The sequence below is a fragment of the Anabrus simplex genome, chromosome 1 (assembly GCF_040414725.1).
Source record: "Anabrus simplex isolate iqAnaSimp1 chromosome 1, ASM4041472v1, whole genome shotgun sequence".
In the NCBI taxonomy this organism is placed as follows: domain Eukaryota; kingdom Metazoa; phylum Arthropoda; class Insecta; order Orthoptera; family Tettigoniidae; genus Anabrus; species Anabrus simplex.
This window is the reverse complement of record NC_090265.1, coordinates 97,755,754-97,768,093: the sequence shown is the minus strand read 5'-3', so window position 1 is coordinate 97,768,093 and position 12,340 is coordinate 97,755,754. Positions and strand designations below refer to the sequence as shown.

At 36.6% G+C, this 12,340-nt stretch overlaps 1 protein-coding gene across 1 annotated transcript in view; it reads right to left on the bottom strand.

Annotated features, from left to right (window-relative positions):
* Usp1 (ubiquitin specific protease 1) overlaps window positions 1-12,340 on the bottom strand; it is a 289,870-nt gene that overhangs the window by 155,937 nt on the left and 121,593 nt on the right. Inside the window, exon 5 of the mRNA XM_067156525.2 lies at window positions 1,019-1,410. Within this exon, the coding sequence (XP_067012626.2) occupies window positions 1,019-1,410 (392 nt within the window). The remainder of the gene's footprint in view (window positions 1-1,018; window positions 1,411-12,340) is intronic.

Below are 12,340 nucleotides of genomic sequence, written 5' to 3'. Positions count from 1 at the left end.
CATACGAACTCCTGTAGAACAGTCACTCAGTGCCGAGCCGTATGTGGGCGAGCATTGCCATGGATTAGCACAATACCTGTACTGAGCATTCCACGCCTTGTTTTGAATGGCCCATCACAATTTTTATACAAACTTTATTACAGACCAAACTTCGCAGGTGGCATGAGAAAAAGTATGTAATAATAATGTTATTTGTTTTACGTCCCACTAACTACTTTATAAGGTCTTCGGAGATGCCGAGGTGCCGGAATTTAGTCTCACAGGAGTTCTTTTACGTGCCAGGAAATCTACCGACACGGGGCTGTCGTATTTGAGCACCTTCAAATACCACCGGACTGAGCCAGGATCGAACCTGCCAAGTTGGGGTTAGAAGGCCAGCGCCTTAACCGTCTGACCCACTCAGCCCAGCAGAAAAAGTATGAACTACCATTTCGAGCCTGAACTACTGACACCAGGAGGGACTTGTCCGGCCGGTATACGATTGCTACGTCACAGATCTGTCGCACATGCTGATATATCCCTGTTAAACACATTTACTCTACAAGAAATGAAATGGGGAAACTTAATTTCTGGATTGCCTACATAGTTCAGTGAAGGGTCAAAGGATGTCACAGTAATCCTAAAAGAAATGTTACAAGTAAAAATTAGATTTCTCAGATTTGTCAGCAAATGCCCGCAAGTGTACTATTTCCGAGGACTTGTCTTTCATGTGTTAAAGTTAGATTGAACTGTATAGTACTGGACATAACCAATTATACTCAATCTCAGCACAAAAAAACTGTGCAAGGTTTTTTTAAATTATAAATAGGCCTCTTGCTAAAATAAATGTTAATGTTAACCACTGTGTTGGAGACTTCTCAGAGACAAAATAAATATTGAAAAACCAGTCATGAAATGAACGAAGAATATTATAAGTGAAGATAATTGGCATGTGCCTTAAGAGTAATTATGTAACTGGTAAATTTCACATAGGTCCATCTGAAGTGAAATGAAACATGATTACATATAACAAACATACCTGAAAGTGGAGTATGTGAACCTATGCCACCATTCACAAGTGCAATTGGAGGATCCTGGACTGTTAAATCCCTTATGCCTGTTGCAATCCCATTGCTAAGGCCATTGCTAGAATTCTTGGCCAAGGGAGTGGTGTTTTTTCTTTTCTTCCAAGACTTACGAACACCCCATGACTTGCTACTTCCACTAGGGGGGAGGGTAGCAGTGTTTGTCAGGACCTTATTTTCTCCATCCACAATATCATTCATACCATTCAGAGCATCTAAGGCAGCTTGTCGAGACTCTGCCTGGCTGGCCAAGAGACGACATGTCTCTCTTATATTGTCTAACAAACATACCAAGAGCTCATGGGCATCATGCTGTTGGTTACCTTCAAATATTGGGTTCACCTCCCTGAAAACAAATACATATACCAATATACATCACACAAATAATTTACAGCAAAAAAAAAAATAAAAAAAAATTGTTAAATGCAATATACATGAGAGTTGAAGAAGTACTATCTTAACATAAAGGTCATCAATATTCCCAATTACTGTAAAACCGTTCAATAAAATGACCATGTATTTCCTTCTTCCAAAAAACTTCCACCATAAACAGTTACATTACACATCAAAGTTTTACAGGAAATGCTCTCAGAAATCCTTTATATCTTCCAACTACTATTACAAAAGCATGTTATTGAAGTATAACTTATTTATTTGTTCATCGCCATAAGACCTATCTGTGTCGGTAAGACGTAAAGCAAATTGTAAAAATAAAAATAAAAAAATTGTAGGATTTCCAAATTATTAACAATCTTACCCACATCTTTCCCAAATGAAGGTTATGTATGTTAGATGTGGGTGTATCACTGCATAATATATACACTTCAATTGTTGGTGAGAGAAATTACTGTACAGATTAATCTGTACATTATTCCTAACAAAGGGGTAATTTTGCTGATTACATAATCAATATGACTTTTCCAGGAATGTGTTGAGTCTAACACTACACCAAGATACATAGCTAAGTTGACTCTTTCTATTAAAATATTGAATAACCAAGCTCGATAGCTGCAGTCGCTTATGTGCGGCCAGTATCCAGTAATCGGGAGATAGTGAGTTCGAACCACACTGTCGGCAGCCCTAAAGATGGTTTTCCGTGATTTCCCATTTTCACACCAAGCAAATGCTGGGGCTGTACCTTCATTAAGGCCACGGCCGCTTCCTTCCCATTCCTAAGCCTTTCCTATCCCATCGTCGCCATAAGACCTATCTGTGTCGGTGCGACGTAAAGCAAATAGAAAAAATATATATATATTGAATATATTTCTGAAAAACTATGATGCTAACATGTTAAAAAACAATCTCTTCATTATCCAAAAATGTACCAGTCACTTTACTGACAAAGCTATACTATCTGTAATGTAATTATTGTGTCGCCTTAAAAAAGTATGTACCGTACTGTCCCTATCACGAGCCATACGCTCATGGCACCTTTTATCACCAATATATAAATAAATATGAATAAATAAAATATACAAAAGGAAAATGAATCTCAAAAGCAAAAGAATATTACTAATTACTTTTTGTCAAACGATAAAAACTGAAATTATCTATAATTTTTGTACCTCATGTGTTTTATCAACAATAGACTTAAGTAATTTTAATACTGGTCTACTTTATTAATACACATGGTTATTGAATGTGTTAATTGTTTGGTATTATTGCATTTCCAAACATTATTGTATGTTCTGTATTATTAAAACTTTCGTTGTGCATTAAAATGCACAAAGTCATATTATCCGTGTTTTCAGTAATCCAAGAGAATTTGTCCGATGATTAGCCCAGATAATGGAGAGTTCGCTGTAAGTATTGTGTTTTAGTTTCATTTAATGATCATTTCCTGAGATAAAGCCCAGTCCGACAACTTGTTCAAGTCACAATTTATATCTTACATAATCTGTGTTTTGCTTAGTCCTTTGCAAGTTATTAAGATATCATCGGCAAATAATTTACATTTTCCTTTTAGTGTAAAAGACCGTATGTCATTACTGTAAATAAAAAATAGAATAGGGCATAGTACCAAGCCCTGCGGTACTCCTGTCTAGTTTGTTGCTTAGAACTTATAGTATTAATCATCACATATTGTGTTCGGTTTGATAAATAATTGTGGAACCATTTGTGTGCTAAACCCTTAATTCCTGGTATTTTTTACTAGTTCAGAAGTATTTTGTGGTCAATGAATGAGTCAAACGCTTTTTCTTCCAGGTATGTATCGGACCTACTAATCTTCTAGAAGCAAATGTTTCAAACTAAGCCAATGTTTAGTCAAGAGGCTTGTGAGTAATAGTAAACAGAGCAGATAACTTTAGAAGAAGGTACTACAGAAAGTTATTTAAAAATTGTTGTCAGCAGATTTAAAAAATGAACTATCAAACCGTTATAGAGAATGCAAAAATAATTCATGAAAGAAGATGCTTCTACCACTTTGTACCTCAAACATATATGAAACACCATTCACAGTCAAGCTGCCTAACCAGAACAAAACCCCGTGTTTAATCAGGAGAGTCCCTGCCGTCCAAAACATGTACCACGACTGTGTATACTAACAAATAATTTAAAAAATACATTGCATACATCCATGATCTATTCTTAACCATTTTCAAAAAGCATGCATACTGTACCAGGAAGGCATAGGCCCTGGCACATACGAGTTATAAATTTTATTTATGAGCGTACAGTTAAGTTCTGATGCACGAACAGCTGTGTGGGAGAAGGTTCTCGTTCTCACTGCGCTGCGTGAGGGAGAGCGTAAGTCGAGCAAGGTCAAGTGATGTCACCACTGCCTGTAGCTTCCCTCCCCTACAGAATTCTCTCGAAAATTATTTCATGACCATTTTAACACCTGGATCAGTTAACATGAGACCAACGCTGAATTGTAGCCAATATTTTGGAAGTGAAACCCTGCAAGTTTGAGATCAATCCGTCCAGTGGTTTCCGAAATATAATAAGTTAAAACTTGGAAGGAATTATCACCCCTTCATCACCTGATTCCGAGCGCTGCTCACAGACCGGTATAAATAGATCAGTGAACCAGTGTGTTCTGCATTTATGAAGGACAGTATGATCCGTCGCGATCCGCGAGGACATTGTAGTGGTCACACTCAAATACTTTGAAATAGTGTGAAGACGTTGTAAGTCAAGTTTCTGCCGCGCCGCGACGAAGGAAATATTCTAAAAGTTTCTCCGAGTAAATTGTCGTTAGATAATACTTAGAAGTGCGTTAACTAAGTAAAGTTATAATAGGAATTGTGAACTGAAGTGTCAAGTATTTCATTCATCAGTATACGACATTGTGAACTTTACCATTTTCATGTAATTCTGAACTGTATCATTGAACTGTGACAATATTCTAAGTCATTGCGTGTGGTGAACTAAAATCCTAATTTGAGACGATTTCAATCATTCTGAGACGTATTTCTCCTACAATAATACAATAGTGGACTGTGTGAGACATTATTTCACTAGACATTCGTCCAATAACAGGGCTAGAAGTGACTAATTTCTATGTGCATTTTTTCGATCTTTTGATCGCTACTACGAGAACTCGGTGAACATTAAGAACTTTTTATAACAATATTTAGTAGTACAGGCTCGTGTGTTGCAAATCCAGCCATAAAATTGCCTTAATCTATAAACAGTGTTATTTCAGAGACTGTTGTTAATAACATTTTTTTCAAGTGCTTATAGACTGTGATTATTATTCTACGGTCGAACCTCAGACATGATTATTGACAATTATGAACTGTGACACTGTTAAATCTTAATTCCCTTAACTGTGTGTATATAAAAACTGTGCTTTCCATAGTGAAAACGATTGTAAATCCTTATTCCGCTAACCTGACTTACAAACCATATGGTAGCATGGACTGTGAATTTTAAGTCACACATTCAACACCGTAAAATTAATATGAGGATAGAACTGTGCATTACAACCTGTGTTGGTGTGTAATATTAATATTAGTGATAACTGTGAGCTCTGTAGTGCCAATTGAACTTTAAGTGTTCCGACATTACCTCAAAGAACAACGGAAATCTTGGCAACATGCTGTGAGATTCTGCTGCATCGAACGTCGTTTCCAACGTGGGATTTACACGGTTTCTTCAGTTATGGTACCCATCGAGGGACGTCGATGAGGGAGATTAATGTGGTATCTTCACTGAACGCCGCAAGTGCTAAGTTCGAGCCTTGGCTGCACGCTGCGGAATGTTCCAGACACCAAGCAGCAGTAGAGCATCACACCAACACTTGTAAGCAGATTCCAGATGATCTTCTCATATTCTGAGTGAGTAATCTTACTGACTGACTTTTTACAAAGCACTCAGTTAATTACAGTGCTCCAACAAGTGCTTTGTGTGAATATCAGCTAGTAATTTATAATCATTAAAGAGAGGTTCATATCTTGCTTTTAAACTGTAAATTCCTTTTTAAATCATTCATAATTTGAATTAATTCCACATAGATGAACTTTAGGATTTGCAAGGGCACTATTTACTTTATTTTTCAACTTAAATGAACTGTAGAGACATACAGCAAGTGATAAAATATTTTCATTTAAACTATCAACTTATTCATGACTGTGTGTTCATTTATGTTCAAAATATTAGAAAGACTAGGTCAGCACCATAAGTGATAGACTTGATGAAATTCAAGGTGCAAAGTGAAATTTTTGTATTTGAATTCATATTAGATGAACTGTAGGGTGTGTATGGTCTATAAAAGAGTGATACTTATTTTGGACATTCTGAAGCAAATAGACATCTCAGAAGATAATAACATCGATCTTTTATTTTGCACTTTTTGGAAAATATTGGCTGGAAATTGAGTTTGAAATTCCAACTGCAGGGTTTTTTCTGTGAATATTTTTAATAAATTCTATCAAAAAGATTTTTACCATTTATTATTCGCCCTGTGATACTATCCATCTCTGTACCTGCTCCAATAAGAAACCGAACACTACCTGAGATCCTTTCCATGCTCTGGCCCAACAGTCACTTCCTGGTACAATATACACATTCTATAATGTATGTTATGCCTTTCAGCATTCAGTCTGCAGCTACTATGAATTTACTAACACCTCCACATTCCTCTATTTTTAACTAGATCTGTGGCCTCACTTTGATTCATTCCCTTTTTCTTTAAATCATTAGAAAAAGAATCTTACCATCATCATCTTGGTCTCCCCCTACTTCTCTTAGCCCCCATGCCCGAGTCCATTACTCTCCTAGGTAGCCTATCCTCCTCCATTCACCACACATGACCCTAGCACCGAAGCTGTTTTATACATACTGCTTCATCTATCATCAAGTTCATTCCTAACTTAGCCTTCATATCCTTACTGAGAGTACTCTATTGCCATTGTTCCTACCTGTTTGTACCAGCAATCATTCTTGTTACTTTCATGTCTTTTAAGTCTAGCTTGATGCAAGTGCAATAACAGGTATAACTCGAAAATAATATTCTCTCACCCATAGGTAACTAATACAGATATCGAGCTTGAACATTATTATTATTATTATTATTATTATTACTATTATTATTATTATTATTATTATTATTATTTTATGTATAGCTATGAAGTGTTTACATCCATTTAGTATTAGTATTATTTACGTAGTTACGTTGTATGTACGGACGATATGATCGTGCTGTTTTTGAGGTTGTCATGGAAGAGGCACTGTATATAGACATTTATATCAGTAATGTAAATACCTGTAAATTAATATTATTCTTACCTGTATATATAAATTGTAATCCATAATTGTGAAACACACTGTAACTTCCAGAATGGTGTAGACACTAGAATGATTGAGAATATTCTATGCATTATAATCCATGTATTGGACACTCTGGAATATTCAGGAAGGTAGTTTTTTTTTTTTTTTTTTTTTTTTGGTAGGGGAGAGAGATTTATTAAAGAAATAAATCATCCGTCCTCCAACGAGGGTGACCATTTGGATCCAGAATACAGTTTCAATTTCAATGAAGTTTAAAAATATCAAGAAATGAAACTGTAATCGTTGATGCTGTTATCTTCTTTTTTTCCAAGGGTTAGTGGGGGAGGAATGTCAATCACGTTCTCAGGTACAGATGGAAATGAATGATTTGCAGAGAGTCCCTCAGTATCTGTATTACTATTTTTTCTAACTCGCAGAATGGAACTTTCAAGTTTTGTAAGAAGTTCGAAGTCTGACTAGGGAGGGTGCCTCTTGCTCCGAATAGCAGGACTCTTGACAATCCACCGATTGATAGGTATCTTATACTTAGATGAAAGGTAAGGCAAGCATGGAACATAAATAACTTGCTTTTCTAGGTCCACATCCTGAGCCTGATTAAGATCTCTTTCAAATCGAATGGTGGGACCTAAGACCATTGCTTTAAATGTCCTCACTGTTATCTTTCTGGAAGACTGGCCAGCATATATATAAAGAGACGATCTTGACGGTGAAGTGAGTGGCAGTTGTTGGACGAGTTAATGTTTGGAAGTTATTGGTTGACAAGTTATGGTGTAGCAAGGAATATACTTGTGACTTTGTGACACGTGGTAAAATGCAGTCTCCATATTGAAGTGACATGCTTGTACGCAGTCATCTGTTTTATTGTCCGACTTGTTGACTGTACGGTCAGCGTACTGGCCTTCGGTTCAGAGGGTCCCAGGTTCGATTCCCGGCTGGTCGGGATTTTAACCTTAATTGGTTCATTCCAATGGCACAGGGGCTGGGTGTATGGGTTGTCTTCATCATCATTTCATCCTCATCACAACACGCAGGTCGCCTACGGGAGTCAAATAGAAAGACCTGCACCTGGCGAGCCGAAACCGTCCTGGGATATCCCGGCACTAAAAGCCATACGACATTTCATTTCATCTGTTTTATTTGTGTTCCAAGGTTGTAACTTCTATGTGCTGTGTTATTCAGTTGTTTTTTATAATGGCGGCATTGTTGATATCAAATGACGTAGATGCCGACTGTATCCTTGAAGTGAAGTATTTGTTGTGATACTGTGATTAAGGTTATGGTTATGTGTGTGTTAATATGTGTATATTTGTGAATAAAATTCATTGTACCAGCTGACAGCATCTTGTGTGCGTCTGTACAGATACGTTAAGCTTATGAATAAGATATCCTGAGTCCACCAAACTTTCACTCCCGTACAACAACACTGAGTGGTGTAAACATAGTTTCGTCTACAGGAGCTAACATCTTTCTAACATAGTGCTGTTAATCGCAATTGCAAGCTCAATGCATTAGCTTTGCTGCACCTTGATTCAATCTCACTTATTATACTACCATGCTGGAGAATACACATCCTAAATACTTAAAATGATCTACCTATTCCAGTTTTGTATTCCCTGAGGTTTCTTAGGTCTCTTAGGTTTCTTCCCTGTTTGAATAAGAAAACTGAAACAATTGCCACAAAATGCGGTCGATCATCTTCAGTACGGTATCATTTTCTCACTATGTACACTTGTGAGCTCTCTCGTCATCATTCGAAGAAAGGCAATGTCAAAGTCAATTAGTAATACCTGTCAACTGCTGTTCTCAAAAAGAAAATTCAAATTGAAGGAGAATAACATGTTTTTGTAATAAATAACAGGGCTGATAGCAAATGTTAACTTGTTAAAAATAAAGGTTGAAGTAAATGATCACTTAATTTTAATGTTATATACTGAAATTAAGTACGAATGTGATACACCAGTGATTTCAGTGGATAGTTTATTTTCTTGCTTCTAGTTAAATTTCGCAAAGGCTGTTCCCATGTACATTTTTAGCGAAAAGGTTATTTCTCTATATGCACCTGAAATAAGTTTTCATGATACATATACGGTTAGGTTAGGTGACGCTCTTTGAAGAAGAAAACTGAAACTTTGCACAGAGGCCTCTGGAATGATACTACAATTTTCAGAATGAAATTAAACATATAACTTCAAGTAGTATCGGATTTCAAAAAATAACTGATGAGTAAATCGTACTGTGGATATTGTCTGCGAAAATGCAAGTTTTGAACAAACTGATTGCCTTTTCGTATTGATTTTAATGTGTATGGGGTTTTTCCAGACTTTTACATAAAATAAGGTATAACGACAATCCGTTATAGCGAGTACATTTTTCACCGTTATGAATTCTCACTATAACGGACCTCTACTGTATATACAGTATTGAATAGGTGGTGGACCATCTCATCCTTGTTGATAGTGATGAATCATCAATCTGGACCAAAATGAAATTAATTTCATATAAGAGAATTACAATGTCGCTTCACGCAAGGCAGATGTTGCACTAATCAATTTCCTGGATTCAACAGGCCCTAGAAGAGAGCACAAGTTGCTGCAATATAACTGTTCACAGTATTTATCAATTTCAAGAGCACTTTTAAAAGCATACCTGCCAACTTTCAAAAAGAGAAAACCAGAAGATCCTAAAGCGGTAAAATTTTAACAACACGCATGTGCGTCGCAAAGTCTGAGACATAGTGAAAAAGGACAACAAGGGGGAGATTACAAACATTACTAATACAAGTCAAATACATGTTATGATCAACCCTGAAATTAAATACTTGAACAAAGTTACATCTTGATGAGTGCTCATCTGTTTTTACTTAACACTGGGAACAGTTCACACAGTACACAGTGTTTTTCTGCACATTAAACTTCCAGGTCACAATATGAATGTCACCATCAAAATTAAACTAAACATGTACACTTATATACAAAATTCTGTCAAGTTCACAGTACGCAGGCTATTATTCATCACAGTTTGGAGAGGACAGATGGAGATGAGTTGCTTTCTTTGTTTTCTTCAGAAATTATGGAGGGAAACTACTCGAGAAACATGGATCAGTACTTCTAGTTTTCAAAACATAAATAGAATCCAGAATTTCATTTGACATTGAGGACCTAAACTGATTTTGGTTCTTTTTCACCAAGCTGAACACACGTTCACACTCAGCATTGCTGTGTGGTAGAGTCAGAACAGAAAGCATTAGCCAGGGAGCATGCACGGCCGCTCTCACCGCCTCTCGCGGAAGAAATCGGTAACGTTTCGGTGATCTTGTCTTGTTACAAGTAATAACTCTCATTGTCTTGAGCGGTCAGTCCAGGCTGTGTTACTGTGGGTGTGAAAATGTGGTGGTAGTAGTAGTGTATCAAATGCCTAAATCAAATAGAAGCTGCTATGCAGTGAACTGCTACAACACACGAAGAAACACGCATGGAAAAGAAATTACATTTCACACATTTCTTGGTCGTCCATGGGAATCGGACAGACGCAGGAAGTGGATTTCGGCTGTGGGAAGAATCGAGTAAGTACAGTGCCATACCTTATTTCATTTGTGACTTAAATCACACATTTCATATCGCACATTTCAAACATACCAGGTATGCCAAGTCAAGAACACGTTCATTTAAGTACACTTTGAAATAGTACATTTCATTTCAATTATGCATTGCAGCAGGTTCGTATGTTTACACTCATGTCTTTCCATGTGCACCTGTCTTGACTACGCTGAATAATAATAATAATAATAATAATAATAATAATAATAATAATAATAATAATAATAATAATAATAATAATAATAATAATAATAATAATAATAATAATAATAATAGTACGTTTTCCTGCATTTCAGTGCAGATGGAACTCCATGGGAATGCACCAAATGCTCTGTCATTTGCAGTGAACATTCTATAGGAGGAAAGCCAAGTAATATTGAAAATCATCCATCATATATACCCTCTGTGTTTCATGAGAGCTATAAGAAGAAACCGAAAAGAGAATGTGATGCATCCCGGTTTGAAAGAGCGAGTAAACGAATGAAATGCTCAAATATACATACGTCTTCTAACCAGGAAACTCATTTATTACGAGAAATGAATGTGAGAAACTACATAAGTCGGTGCAAGCAGCATGTCAGATTGAAGCAATGACATTCGAATTCACTTGTGTTTTTAGTGGGAATGATGTAAGCACACAGTGCAACTCAAGCACAGTTCCTCCAAGTATTTCGGAGAAGGTGGATGAAAGTTGTGGTCCCAACACTCCCCTGGACATATGCAGAGGATTTCATGGATACCAGAGCATAAAAAGTGAGGCACAGTTGAAGGATTTAACAAGTGTTAAAAAACTCTGCTATATTTGTTTATTTATGATTGATCTGTAGAAGTACTTTCTGCAGTACTTCTTTCGGTATATCATATGTATGACAGCATATCCCTCCCATATTCAATCCATATTTTACAAACATGACCGAATCGAGAGTTTGAATTGAGATTCTATTTCTCAGTTTATTTTTACTTATACTGAGTTGGCTGAACACTCGTTCCAAGCCCGCATTAGAATGAGGAAGTACGAGAGTTCGCGGAAAGGGTTTTCTCCTGTTAAATCCCTATACAAATCAACTTCTGCCCAAAATTTCAAAGTGTCCTTTACTTCAGTCCACTGGATATGATGCAGATTTCTCCACTGGTTTTCTACTTTCGCAATAACATTATTGTCAGCATAAAAGAGTTGTGCTATATCAATAATTTTCAACTTTAAAGGACTTAAACAATTTTCAGGTGAAAAGAGAGACATTTTTTCAAGGATCCCTATATTTTCAGGTAATATTTGCCTCAATTGTTGGATAAATTCAACAATGAATTGCACGCATCTATCGCGTAGTTGTTTCTGTTTGTCTTCAGAAAGCAAGGACGATGATACTTTAGTTTCGAAATTGTAACCTAGATAGGGCTTTGGGTCCAGATTATTATTAATTTCTGTTTTGAGGACATCTACTTTGACACTGGGTAGTAGAACCTTGGTGTATAATGACTTAAAGAGAAGGATTAGGTCTCACCTAATAATTTCGTAGGATCTTGGTTTCGACTTTCGAACTTCTTATTTGCGGTCTGCGCTTCACCAAAAATTGGCTTCAGAAAAGACAAGTACAAGTAATTCTGAGGGTCGCTGTACATTGAATATAAAACATCGACTGTATAACAGCGATCTTTAAGACGAGCAATTTCAAAGTGTGTTTTATCTCGGTCCACTGTTGCATTATTCTTGACACTGCACTTTCGATGGACAGCCACCGAGTTTGGCTTCAAGTGAGAGTCGCCTTTATTTATTGTCTCACATAATTCTTTGTATACAACCTGCCGTAGAGAAGATTGTGAAAACCAAATGTAACTTTCCCTTATGAGGAAATCTTAAGTTCCTCGGTAAACACCCTGATGCATGTGAAACTGCCAATTGTAGAGAGTGACAAACGCATCTGATTAATTGTAGATTTGGCACTT